Below are 14,582 nucleotides of genomic sequence, written 5' to 3'. Positions count from 1 at the left end.
GCTGAAGATGGGCCAAGACAAACTTCCGATCACGTTGTAAGTCAGCAGCGAAATTGCTAACTGAGAGAAAATGTATATTTATAGAATTAACAGGGTTTGTTTTTACTTTGAAAGATGATATCATACAAATATTATATTTTAGTATATAATATAATTTATAAGTTTTTGATATCCTCAACTCCTTTGCTTATAATACTATTTTGTTGCGTTCTTATCATGGTTTCCCCAACCGAGTTTTAGGGTTCAGAATCTTTTGCTTCTTAACAACAAATATTTAATCATATTACCATATTTAGTAGATCCCCAAGAACACATTGATATAAAATATATTTTTTAGCTGTGTATCGGACCTCTACCGAGCCCTGGCCAAAGGGCCCAAGAGAGAGAGAAAAAGTTAATGGAGGCAAATGCATCAAAATGGTTAATTGGATCTGGAACAGCAAATGACGAACACTTTTAGTGTTTATGGCAGTAGCTGAGGTACAGGCCCAGATCCAGGGCCAAGTCGAGATCCAGAGTTGGGTCCAGAAACAGCAAAGGAGATTGCGGCAGATAGGCAAGTGTGTACGTGGATTCGATGGTGATGATGGGAGCTGCGGGAAATCGGAGTGGCATGCAGGGCATATATATAGGTATACAGATATATATATATATTCTAGGAGATGCGGCAAACAGCTCAAGTGGCAAGCGTGTTGTACACGACACGCATTAGCGTGAATGGAGCAGTTCTCGTACTTGCCTTGGCCATTTTTTAATCGAATCGAATGCGTTGAGAGCCGGGCCTCAAACTGAAACTGCAGCTTAGATGGCCAGACAAATGTGAGGGAAAATTAATGGCGAGCTCTGCAGTAATTTCCATTAAAGTGGGCACAGCTCCGAAAATGCACTTGTTGCTGCTGGCCAAGCGCCCGGTATGGCCAAGGAAAACTTCCGTGTTCCTTACTAGACAGCCGGTGGATCGGCGAAATGGTAATGGGCCAATATGATGGCCTCCATGAGCTGCCTAATGGGCCGCTCTATGGAGGTTTTTACTGTGGCATTATGGACCCGCCTCGGCAGCAGCAGCATAGCCTTGTGTGGATTTGGATCCAGTCGATCCAAAATGAAAACGACTGGTTATTTTATTGTAAAAAACCAAGGAAAGCCATAACAAATAGGCACTTAAAAACGTACAAGAAATATTAATACATTCTTTCTGCTAATTCAAATCACCCCTAGCAACAGTGTTTGGTCTATTGAGCTATTGATTTAATACTTTCCACCCACACAACTAGTCTCAGTTGGTTGAAAAAACTCAAGCCCTCAACATGGATATGGATTGTAAGGACTTGTATCTTCAAAATGCAAATATTTGATATTAAGGAAAATCGTTTTTAGTAAACAACGACTTGGAGAAACGCATATCGGATGCGTTCTGTGTGTTCGATCATCATGGTGAAAAATTCATAGATATTCGAGAAGTAGGCACTGTTCTAAGACTTTTGGGTTGTGTTCCCACCGAGGAGGAGGTAAATGAAGTAATCTCGGCCACAGAATCGGAGGAAACTAGTGGGGAAGTGCACTTGACCAAATTTTTGCCACACGTCTCGCAGTTGCTCATGGAGCGCAAGTGAGTAGTATTACTTTCTATAAATACTATTTCCTATAATATTTTGAACAGGATGGAACCCGCTCCGCCGGAGAAAATTCTGCAGGCCTTTAAGATTTTGGATCCTGAAAACAAGGGCTACCTGACCAAGGAGAGCTTTGGAAAACTGATGATGGAGGAGGGTGAGCCGTTTACTCAGGAGGAAATGGATGAGATGTGGCCAGTGGCCATAGATCCCATCAGCGGGCATATACCTTATGAGTTCTACTTGAACCAGCTGATGGTAATTAAATTAAATATTTATAACCAGCCTGCATTTCATATGATGTTTATTTTACTTTTCAGGTATATCTGTAGGCTTACAGAGTGACATTTGATAAAGTTTCCACGATATTGCCCTTATATTCTGGTATTTCTTTATTTACTAAAGACACAACACGCCAGGCAGATATCTACTTCCTGTAGCACCTACCCATTTTTAATGAAGTTTATATTTTGTCAATCTTATGCAGCTGTAAAAGCGCAAGTAGAGTTCAATAAAGTCCCCAAATTACACTCGTTAACGGGATGTTTTTAGCACTCCCCTGTGCATTTGCTATTCTGACTATTTCACTAAGCAAATCTCTTTCCACTTTCCACTCCCTTTCTTGGCCACTTACATTAGCCTTAGCTGCGAGCACACAGAGGAGCGGAGCTAACCAACCAAACTGGCCAAATGCGTTCCAAAGTAGTCGGCTAAGTCCCCGGCACAGGACACTGGCTTTTGGTTCTGGATATGGATGTGGATGTGAACAGGGATGTGGATGTGGATGTGGAAGAGGAGGAGCCGCTGCAGCTGGAGTTCTACTTGGGGCGGGACGCTGCAAAGTGGGTTGCGCATCATTAGCACAACTAATGGATGTTCACTTTTCTTACCTGAAACCTGGAACCTGGACACCGGACCAAGTCGTGTGCTGGTGTACTCACCTCCTCGCCACTGCAGTCCAAATTGCAGTCGGTTATGTGCGAGAGAGGCTAGAAATTTAAATAAATTAAAATACCTCTCGAAGTGCATTTGCTAGGGAGTCGTGTTCGGAGTCGTGTTCTCGCTTCCGTATTTATTAAATTCTAAATACGCGCTGATGGATGCACTTAACTGCATCTTATGGATTAAAATATTTCATGTAATGCCCCCCGCTCCGTGGCCATCTGCACGTTCTGGCGCTTTGGCCAATTTGAGTGATTGCATTGCGCGCATTTAAATGGATGCTGGGATGGCCCAAACAAGTTCTGCGGCTGCGGCCTAATGGACTTTTAATCTTTACAACTTGTAAAAATTTCGTTTTTGAATTGTGCCGACCGGCGAACCTGATTGTCTCAGAGTCATAAAGAGGCTGCCAAGTGCTTAGAGGGGATATTAGATTCGCTCCCTTGACCCTAACTACACTCGGAAAACAAGCTTAGGAACTGGAAATTCTTAAGTTTAAATCCTCCTCAGGGATTAGTTTTGAAAATAAGGGCAAGTATGCCGAAAAATCTGACAGTCGTCAGTCAGTCTGGCAGCGGGGATCGTTAAAACGGAGAACTGAGCTGTCGAACAAATTGTCAAAGTTCGGTGGAGCCTTTCTGGAGAACTAAACTGCTTCCTCGCCCGAATCAATTCGGCCTGCCTTTCTGGGGGCCAAAAAGCCGGGACTGAGGGCTTCTCCTCCGACGACTGATGATGATTTACGCTCGACGAAGCGTAATTAAGATTTATGCTCCACACTCACTTGCAAAATATATACTTATATCCAAAGCCACAAAATATGAACATAGTTGCGTATCTGAGTTTATGAGTACCAACGGCTTAATTGTTAGTTATGCGCTTTTGTTTGTGCGACATTAAAACTAATTAAGTAGAAAGAGTTCCTATAAGATTTATATGCATCAATGATTGCCAGTTGTTGCAAGTGTGTGCGCTGCAAATTAAAGCAATTAGTTGCATTTTATGACAATGGCCAGAAGTACAAGGCCCCAAGCCCATTCGCAAAGGGATAAAATATGTATTTACGACCCCAAGGGGCCTTCCTTAATGAGTGGGCGATGGCAGGGAGCAAATATTTATGCACCTTGATTGATATCAGCCAGAGGTTGTTTTCACAATTGACATATTATGAATTAATTATTAGCATTAATTGATTGCTGCGGCTTTGTTTTCTTAGGTAAGTTTACTAGAAAAATATATGGTTACTAGGATTGGTTAATCAACTTTATAATTTCAAGAATGTAAAACTGTTAAAATATCTTTAATTTAAATCTGGAGAAACAAATTTTGAATAACTGCATTTACCCAGAGTTCTTGCATATTTCTGCATGTAATTGAGCCAAATCTATTCTTCTCGCTTCCCCTGATTTTCAGGGGTTTCACTTCCTCTGCCATTTTCATTTTCCAGCTGCACCGCCTGGAACTTTCAATCAACTTTCTGTTTACCTACGCCTGCAGAGTCACTTGTTTTGATGCCTGCCCTGAAATAATGGCAAGCCTCGCTTTCGTTACTGTTGCCCCAGAGAACTGGCAACTTCAGATTCCGATTCGGAATGGGAATTGTGAATCTGGGTTTAGTGCACTCGTATACCACGTGCATACGACTTCAACGCAATGAAAGCGCAAGCGGGCTCTTGCAATTTTGATTTCGAGTGCTTTTCCTGCCCGCCGTTAATTGAATTTAAGCAATAAAATATAATTTGGATTTTTGCATGTTTCCCTGGCGCGTAGCACGCCGAAAAGCGGAACCCGAATGGAAAGTCAAAGTCGGCGCAACAGAGGGGCCAGAATCCAAGGTAGGGAACTGCAAAATCGCAAAAGGTGAACAACATGCAATTGGCGGGGATGTCGGGGGCAAAAAAGCGTGGCCACTGGCTCGGAGTCCGCCTGCCTGCGTCTTTATTGTTGCAGCAGCCGTCGACATCATCGCCATCGTCATCGTCATCATCATCCGACGTCGTCGCTGCCATGTACAACACCCAGAGGTATCAGCAGACAAAATGCTAAAAATGTATTTACCACAAAGGCAACGCGACGACGAGTTTGGCTCATTGCTGCTGCTGCTCCTGATGTGGCTTTTGCTTTTCCATTGCTTTTGCTGTTGCTTTTGCTGCGGCTGCCCTTAATGGATCTGCAGCACTTTGAGTGATTTATTTCACACGTTGATGAAATGGACAGCAATGGGCCGCATTTTGACGTTTATTGCAGCAGTGGCAAGGGCCGCAGAAGCAACGGCAACAGCAACAACAGCGCACAGCAAAAGCGTCCAGTGCCCACGGCATGTGTTCTGCGCATGCGCGCAGCCCTTTAACAACGGGGACTGGGCTGGAGCGCAGACGGCGTCCACCTTGGAGCCGGGTTTTGAAAGGAAGCTATTTTGGCCCTCTTTAGATGCCCTTCCACTCTAAGGAAAGGGACTTAAATAGAAAAAGACTTTAGTTTTAAATATACATGAGTGACTCTTATTGAAACGTATCAAGTTTTTCTTAGAGGTCTCAAGAAGATTTCTTATTTTTATAACGATAATAAACCAATTATATGGGATTTTTTAAAATATAAAAAATTCTATTTGTCAAAAGAGAAGATAAAAATATAAGGATACCTATAGCTAGGTGAATAAGTCTTTTTTAGAAAAACATTTTTCAATTGGAAAAAATCTATTCATGTTATGTATCTACTATATCACAAATGTATTGTAAAATCTTGGTTTAGTACTTAAAATCTTATTTAAATGGCATATCTTTTTTTGTGTATGCATGTCTAGTTTTATTAAATATTGTCTGATCCTAAGTTCCCATTGTAGAACTAAAAAAAAAATTTTTTTTATTGTTCAAATCGACTTCAATTCATTTTCGAACTGCAAACTACAGTTTTTTGTTAACTAACTAAGCCTTAACTTCTTTATTGCAGAGTATTTGATAGTCAACCATAAATTCTGTTTTGATATCGTTTTGCTTTTTTAATATTTTCCCTTTTTCCCTGTTTTTTTTTTTGCAATTGCATTGGGAGCCTTGCACGTCTTTTGGTAATAGCCCCGCAGACCGTGCGCGCTTTAATGAGGCGCGCTCCTCATTTGGACGCCACGCATTTCGTAGTTTTGTACCCGTTTACCAAACGACGGATGTTGGTCCGTCGGAGGGGGGCAGCAGCGGACTCTCGGCTATTAAAACATTTAATTGCAACTTAATTAGTCGAAGGTCTGGCAGGGCACTTCTCACGAATGCAACTTTGCCGAATGCCAGCTCTGACCCCAAAGTCGCATTGAGAGTGGTGGGGTTGGGGGGTCAGCTTTTCCGCAGAGCGACCCACTCACGGAAAACCCATCGAGCGGCGGGCATATTGACAAATCCACCCCCGAGAAAAGTCAATTTAACACATTCACTACGCCTCTTAAAAATGTTGATATTTTAATTAGTTACGCTCTAAAGGATTTTCCACAGGCAAGTCAAGGTTTCACCCACTCCCCAAAAACAAAATCCAGCTTGGGTCCAAAGCCTGGATCATCATGAAGTAGTTACTGCAAATCGCCGGGGCCATGCAGCTGGAGAAAAATAAAGTGCCAAAGGGCACACATGGCACCGAGTTTCTTTGGTTTTGTGGCTTTTGTTTTTAGCCATAAACGGGCTGTTGGTGTGAGTTACTATCTTCAGGGGAGGAGATATAGGGGGGTTATTCTGGGAAACTTTAAGATACATTTTATTATTTGGTTTTTAGTTCATAGGAATTTTAATATTGGATCTTGGTCCCTTTTTTTCTTGTCAAAGCAACTACTTTCCCCTTTAACTTTCCCTCAAACGCCGCCCTTGGCTTCATATGCCAACCTACAGAGCTTGGTTTTCCCTCATCGGTTTTTATTTTGGTTTTATGACAGCGCGCCCAACTGTGGCAATAAGTTCAAATGCCAGCCCAGAGACCCGGCGACTAAATGCACGGCTAAATGTGCAACCGAGGCTGGCTGGCTGACTGGCAGGGAAACTCTGGCCCAAACCCGGCTCAGGCTCAACCTCAAGAGTCAAGCTCAGGCGGACAAAGGTTCCTTCGCTGGCAGTGCCGAAATAAAAAGTGGGTGTAGCGGCACCAAATGCCATTGCCAACTTTCGGTCCAAAAGCAACGCCAACGCACCTCGTGAGCATCATCGCCTCGCCCCCACCTGAACCATCACCATCTCATCCTCGCCAGTGCTGATTTCCACTAATTTGATTAAACAGATTGAGTTTAATAAGGCTCGTGGAGGGAAGGAAATGCACTGGCACTTGACTGTGCCGAATGCCGGCAACAAATGCTGCCTAATTCAAGTGCCGCATTTATTTTGTAAACATTTCACATCGCACTCTGTATTCTGCACTAGGTATTTCCCCATACCCACGGGCCGCACGACTTGTTGTGATACAAAATATGCCGGTTGAGCAGTGATAGCACTTGAGAATTGCCCACACAAAAGGCCACATCCCTACTCCTATCCAAGTTCCAATCCCAGTTCCCAGTTCCAGCCCCGATTCCGAATCCGATCCCGGACCTGGAACAACCCAATCAATGGGCCCAGAGCTCGTCCGTGCAATGTGCGTTTTGTGTGCACTTATGCGATCATTTGTTAAGTGTCATCGCGCCGGCATATGGGCAGGAAAACAACTCGAGAACAGCCGCAACATCAACAAACTGGGCTGAAGGGGAAATTTGTCTCCGACATCGCAATATTGTGATGCCCTAAGTTCAAGTTGAAAGCAAGCTCGATTCGGGGGGATATCATATGACGAGCATTGAAATTTAATTACATTTTAATTTTACCTTAATGGGTTAATGTGGAAACGTCTTTTATTTAACATTAATATTTTGTAATGTATTAAATTAAAGAGATATGCTGATATACATGAGAGCAGTGATCCAAATTTAAATATATTTTTACTTTTAACTTAATCAATATATATAGTCTTAAGAAGTGGAACCATATTAACCAGATTTTTTTAGAAGGCTTTGTTTTTTAAATGTTTTTTAAAATTTTAACTTGAACAAAGTGACGAATAAAGTAAAGTAAAGCAAAAGTTAGCAAACATATTTTAATTCTTAAACCTTATATTAAGAAAACAAAACAAATACAACTTATAGGTCTAAGGGCATAATTACTGTGATAGAAATAAATAAAGATAAAGAAAGGGAAAAACTTTTAGGTCTATATTTGTCAATAACCAATTGATGTTTATTAAAAGCAGAGCATAAATCATATAAATGCATTTTAAAGATCTAGGAATGAACTCAAGCAAGGGCACTTGACAGAAAACCACTTCTATATTTTCAAGATGGAGTTTTATAAAGTTATAAAATAAAGAATCCCCCAAGATTTACCAAATACGTTCGTTTACAAGTACCTTGGTTAATATTGACCAATTCCCCATTAGTGCCCATATAGCCGCTCCATAAGGGTATGCTGCAACAAAGTGCAGCTCGTAAACAAGCGAAATGTTGTTGTTACCGCCGGTTGTTGCTGCTGTTGTTGTCTTCGGTGTTGCTGTTGTCCATGGTCATGGTAAATTTATGCACAATTTTTCGCGCTTTCAAAAAATATTTGCATCATTAATCGTTGCAAACTCTCCGGCATGGCGGCATCGCATTGTGGCGGTTCCTTTCCAGCACACCACACTATGCCACCCCGAACCGCACTGATCCCGGATCCCTGTAGCCCGATCCTCTGTTCCGTTCCTGTTGTTTAGTTTGAGGCGTTGTCTGCGCCTAAAACTTGCCAACATCAACGGCAACATCAACATCAACATCAAGCTGCATTGGCATGCGGGCCGTCGTTACAACGTTGTCGAAATGTTTTGTCAAGTTCTCGCCGCTCAACAACAATGTGGCATTTGCCCTCTGTGGGCCGTGGAGCTGCAGGGAAGGAAACGAAACGAAGCGAAATAATAAAAAAAAATTGGAAAAGAGGGAACCTATTTGCTTCTTAACCACAATGGAAAGCTGCCAGCCCCGATGCTCGCAGCGCGTTCGCAATAAACTTGAAAACTTGAAAATCATAACAGCGCCGAGCGCTTTTCGCAACCGCAAAAGTCGTAAGTCAAGCACCGCCACACCACCCAGAACCCATTGAGCATAAAACAACACCGTCACTGAACACCCAACATCCCAAACCCCACATCCCAAACCCCACATCCCGAACCCAAAACCCAAAACCCATAGCCCAACAACCGGCCACCCACTGTTTGCTTGTTCCACAGCTGTTTCCCCCCGGCTCACACATAAACTCAAATAGAACAACTTTGGCCAGAGAAATGGAAGTTTGGGGCTGCAGTCTGAGCAGCAAAAACAAAGAGAAAACCCAATAAAATTATCAAATGTTTAATAGACTCAACGAGCAGCTCCAAAAGCACCCACCGCCAACCGAACAAATAATGATGGATGGAGTTGGCGATGCCTTGGACCTCTACTCCAAAACTTAGAGCGGAGTTAGCTGGCGCATTTTTCTTGGAAAACTTCTAACCGGAGTTACGCACCTCTGTTCTGCAGGAAATGAGCAACAAGTGCCTCGGGAGCCATCTGAGGCTCCTAATAAAATACAGGCGAAGTTGGGCAACTCGAAGCACAGGAGTCACACAACTAGTTGGATCTGTAAAATTCTTCAACGTTTATAATTTATTTTGCGAGTTTTATTAACCCGTGTTGTTATCGTAACAGGTTTGAACTATGTTTTCGAATAAAGTTACAGGTGGCACAAAATTTGAACCGTTTAACAACCGTTTAAAAAACAAATAAGCCATGCGTTTATTATTATAGACGCTAGGTGGCGTGTTTGTGAAAACAACAGATTTGCTGCATGCATATCTCCATCTCTTTCGCACTCTCTTTAGCTGAGTAAAGGGTATCTTAACTTGTACGCCATCATTTATGTTTACTATTGCTTACTTTGTAGGGTTCCAGAAAAAAATTGATTCAGAACACCTATTTCCCGAAAAATAATATTTTTCTGAGCCTCAAATTTGGTATTTTGTTTAGCAAAAGATTTTTGTGACACCTCTGATAGACCGCTTTGGTCTTGGAAAATTCGATTAAAGAAAATCATTGAGAAATACATCAGAAGGTATTTACAGTACATATCGGCTCACACCTTCACCACCTCCGCCAACCACACGTATCTCATTTGGCTGCTTTCCGAATCGTATGATTACGGCCTATTATTAAACCATCGATGAAAAATGCCTCGCGACGGCAGAACATTTCCTGTGCGGAGAGACGCACAATGAACTCATAAATTGACGCACCCTCCAAAAGCGACAACATAATCGGCCACGCCGAAGGCGATACGATTCGATGCTGAGTACTGAGTACTGGGTCCTCCGGTACTTGGGATACTAAGATACCGGGATACCGGGATACGGGGATACGGCATTCGATCCAGCGACAAGACGACAAAGGCGATCCCAGGCGCACTTGTAAATGGCATGTTGCAACAAGCCTAAATATGCGCCACACACAAGCACAAGCACAGGCGCACTAACGGGCCAGCAGCAACTATACCCAACGGCAACATGAGCACCGGCAACAGCAACAGCCACATCTGCAACAGCAACAACTGCAATAGCAACATTGGCAACAGCAACAGCAATGTCGACTCCTACGCAACGGCGACATTGCTGCCTGCCTCTATTTAGCTGCGCCGAAGCCTTGACAATGATCGTCATTAATTGAGAGGCAGAGGCAGAGACCCAATAGTTGGTAATGCACCGGAAAAAAATAAGCACTATTAATGTAAAACAGAAATGTGGCATACATTTATACCCCACTGTGATATGTGTTTTGTCAATACGTTGTGTAAACTTAAAAGATCTTAACATTAGCTTATGCTATCTAGATCCCATAAGATCCCTAAGACCCGTCCATGATGCCATTACAAGCCCTATTCAATCCCAATATATTTTATATAAAATATTAAGTTCCTTAACTATAGAAATACAAATAGAGATATTTAACTTAGTCGTAAACTTGTAAGTAAAAACTAAAAATATAGTTATAAGCAATATAAATCTAACCCGTTTTTTAAGCTCTGTTGCTATCGGCCAAATTCAAGATAGGCTATTAATTTCACATTCTAGTCGACATCATAAATAATACTACCAACATTATAATTAAATTTTTTTATAACTTACTTCTTAAAAAAAATATTTCCAGTGTCGTATTGGGTTTCTTTACGGCCAGGCGAATTATTAAAAGGTGGGCTTGGTGAGGCCCAGGCTATGGCCATAGTTGCATTTCAGCTTTTCAGAGTTTTGGCTTTCTAAATGCGTCGATGCCATCATGTGTGTGTGTGTTTGCTGACCTTTGACCCGGAAAGTAACGAAAATCTAAGCAAATATCTACGCACCTATCTACGCAGATTTATCTTTGGGGACACATTCGCACAAGCGCTGAAACCTAAGCTCAGCAGAGGTCCTCACAAATAGGTACGATGTGGGTAAAGTTTTCACCGGGTTATCGCATGGTCTGCAATGGGGGGACGTTTCAATGGGGAGAGTAATTTTATTTGATAAATATTTACCCAAAGATGAACCTACTGAGATTAGGAGATAGTTTTTAAAACCAATTTCAATTGCAAAGGAAAAGTAAATACGATTTTAAGATTAAATTTAAGGAACTACATACTATTTCAATGGAGGTATTTACTTTATTTGTTATATATTTACCCCAAGATGAACCTACTGATATTAGGATACAGATTTTAAAACCAATATCAATTGCAATCAAAAAGTAAAAAAGTTGTTATGATTACATTTAAGGGATTTCATTCCTTTGGTTGTTAACACCCATGAGAACCCCCCGATAGAAGGTATTTATTATTAATCTTTTAAACCAGATTTAGGGCATCGAAATCCATCGTTTGGGGCTGAAATTCCATCGATTCGCATCTATCTGCTTACTGATCCAGAGCATATGTATATGCGGAGGCTTAATTTTAGCCCGCTTTTGACCCCAATCCGAGTGGGTAACGAAAACTAAATGATGACAGCTACCGATATGCAACCTCAGTCCTCCGCCCCCCCAACCAAAATTACAGGGCCAACGGGCATATAACAACAAAGCCGGCCAAGGAATACGGGGAAGAATATGAAATTACAGCAGAAATGGCCGCGAAATTCTTTGCATGCCGCTTAATTTGTTGGTAGCCGGCTTTTGTGCCACACGAAAAAGAAATCACAATCTCATTATGGCATACACCTTTTGGCAACAGCAGGCCATACATAATTATAAAGAGCCCTTAAGTACTTGTTAACAAGTTCGATATCTGGGCGATTTACATGATGTTCTCTGGTTCGGTGATTCGGGAAAGAAAGTGCAAAGGAAGACTGTATCCCAGTATCCGAAAGCCCGCAACGGAACATTGCGATTTGAAGAGCGAGATAAACCCACCATCGCATGGAGAGCCTCTTTTGGGTATTGCCAAAATCATGGGCCGAACAAATTGAATGGTTATGCTTTATGGCTTATGGAAACCGGCAGCTGATTCACTCGCTGCGATTTGTGGGCCATAAAACCGAATGCAGCCCTAATTAAAGACTCGCCACAGCCGAGAATCGAGTGGAGAGAGTGAGATTGAGACTGAAGAATGAGGTTTGAGGTTTGAGGTCCGTAGAAGGCCCAGACGATAAGCCAACCGTTAAGAGTCCCAGGCCAACAGACTGTCGGCCATTAGTAGCGATTGGGCTCCGTTGTCGATGTGCCTAACCATTAGCAATTAATTAAAAAATTAGAATATATTAAGAGAGCGATAGCAGAGATGTCGCCTTATCTGCCGTCGCATCTCCATTGACATCCAATCGAATTAAATAAATTGAAAATGGCCTGAAATATGTGTGCCCCGGACGGATTTGAATGAAAATTTGTTTCTCTCTGAAGTCCGCTTCATCTTCTTCGTCTGAGGAGATGATTCCCGACTCTTCACAAAGCCGGCAACTCGAATTGCCCCGGTTCGTCTCAGGCAAATGTTGCATATTTACGAGCTATTTATGCATATTAAAAAATTCTCTAAGCTTCGTGGGGAGATGGGGAAAAATCAAATCAAAACTAGATAACAGTAGCTTGCATGGCCCTCTTTTCATTCCTTTACCTGCATTCAGAAAGCATGTTTTTTATTTTTTAATAAAAGTCAAAGAGCTCTGAAGGAACTCGCCTTTGGGTTAAGCCAGAGTTCTGGGCCCTGCTCCTCCTGCGATGCATTTGCTGATAAAGATTTGTATGTTTTGATTTTTATGATCCCACAAAGGTTGCCTTAGTTGCTCCGTGGCCTTTTTAGTGCATCAAATTGAAAATGCCTTGGCCATTGGACATCGGCTTTTGTGCTGCACTCCAAGTGAGCTCATAAAAATCACATTTAATTTATCGAAAATGCCATTAAAAAATATGATCATCGATTTGCTTAGTATGCAAATGCCATTACAATTATTGGTTGAAGTGCACGAGAAATGCAGGAAATGCGAGGAGAATTTTTAGAGAGTCGCAAAAGTGTTGAAACTCTGGGATTAGATTGGACTAGAAAGTCACTAAACTCATAAAACGGCAAAAATGGATTTTTATGAGTAATAGATTTAGCTTAGATGACACTTAAAAAGCCCCTTAAAAATATTTTAAAGAATTCTGCAGTGTGGTTTCTTGGTTATGGCAGAAATTGTGTTATTTTTCGTATATGTATGTAAATTGTATTTATTTTCGCCAGAATATTTTTTCAGTTACGGCTACTGCATTGAGAGCAATTCTGTGCAATATGTAGGGAAATCAAATCAAATGTAATCAAAGTATTTTTTTGCTGGTTGTTTTTTTATAAAAGCTCAACGAAATTGTAAAATGGAAAACAGCTTCAATCATATGCATTGTACATTTTAGTTACAAGCACGCTAACAAAGTCATTTCATTTATGGGTAACTGCAATTACCTCCCGCCACTTTACCCATTCTCGTTTAAACTTGGTCAGCAATCGTTGAGCTGAGTAACTTATTGCGGTGGTTTCGATGTCGGTGCTTGGATTAATATTTTCACATTGACAGCCCTTTCATCAAGTCGAAAATAACACATCGAATTATTTTTAGATTCCGCACAGTTGCGTGTCCGGCAACGACAACCGCATGGGAAATTGCCATTCAGGATTCCGGCCAGGCCCAAGCGCATACACACAGGGCCTAAAACAGTTATCAAGTTGTCAAGCGGGCCCAAAGCCACTGCCATTATTGGCATATGTTGTTTGTGCCGCAGTTGCAGTCCAAAGCCCAGAGACCGAACAACAATTGCATGTGGCAGATGAGGATGAGTCTGGGGATGAGCCGAGTTGCGGTGGGCGGTGGGGCAGATGGGGCAACTTGGCCCTAAAACGAACGCCTGGCTGGCAGAAAGCTCATGCACATTGCACACTGTACATTGCTCGGTGCATTGGTTATTAGATGGAAGCCGCAGCGCATTATCGCAAACTATGTCATAACCCCAATGCATCAATTACATTGCTAAGCCAACAAATTAGATGCCTTCATTTAGGCTGGGGTATGGTATTGCGAATGGGAAGGGGTATGGGAAGGGGTATGGGAAGGGGAATGGGTAGGGGAATGGGTAGGGGAATGCCAACTCCCCGGCTGACTGGGCAACATAATAAACGAGCTGCAGTTGGAATTTAGCGCATAATCAATGACGGAATAGAAATCTCCTGGCCATGGGCGAGGCCAAGAAGGCAAGGCCTTCGCATCGCGATAAGCGGCTAAAACAAATGTCATACTTGCGGCAGCACGGTAGCAACATGTGTTGCAGCCAGCTCCCCGCAACTACCGCATTGCTTGTCCGACTAATATGATACGAGGCTATTCCCCATGGCCATCCGCATCCTCATCCCCATCCTCATCGCCATCATCGCCATCATCATCATCATACTCATGGTCATCATCATCGTCGTCTGGCGACTTTCGCTTCATAATTGATATTTTTGTTTCGTGTTTTTCGGGAAGGAACATGTGCAACTG

General features: G+C 42.2%; 1 protein-coding gene across 1 annotated transcript; it reads left to right on the top strand.

The window, feature by feature from the left end:
* The first annotated feature begins 1,293 nt into the window (after positions 1–1,293).
* Positions 1,294–2,128, top strand: LOC119559125 (dynein regulatory complex protein 8-like). The gene is made up of 4 exons (XM_037872202.1): positions 1,294–1,320; positions 1,378–1,609; positions 1,661–1,871; positions 1,934–2,128. The coding sequence occupies exons 1-4, from the start codon at positions 1,308–1,310 to the stop codon at positions 1,943–1,945; spliced, it is 468 nt and encodes a 155-aa protein (XP_037728130.1). The 5' UTR covers positions 1,294–1,307; the 3' UTR covers positions 1,946–2,128.
* The last annotated feature ends 12,454 nt before the right edge of the window (positions 2,129–14,582 follow it).

Source organism: Drosophila subpulchrella, unplaced genomic scaffold (assembly GCF_014743375.2).
Source record: "Drosophila subpulchrella strain 33 F10 #4 breed RU33 unplaced genomic scaffold, RU_Dsub_v1.1 Primary Assembly Seq176, whole genome shotgun sequence".
NCBI lineage: Eukaryota > Metazoa > Arthropoda > Insecta > Diptera > Drosophilidae > Drosophila > Drosophila subpulchrella.
This window is presented reverse-complemented; position numbering and strand designations above follow the sequence as displayed.

Coding starts and splice junctions, on each gene's coding strand:
- LOC119559125 (XM_037872202.1), top strand. Junction 1,610..1,660: donor CAGTTGCTCATGGAGCGCAA/GTGAGTAGTATT, acceptor TATTTTGAACAG/GATGGAACCCGCTCCGCCGG.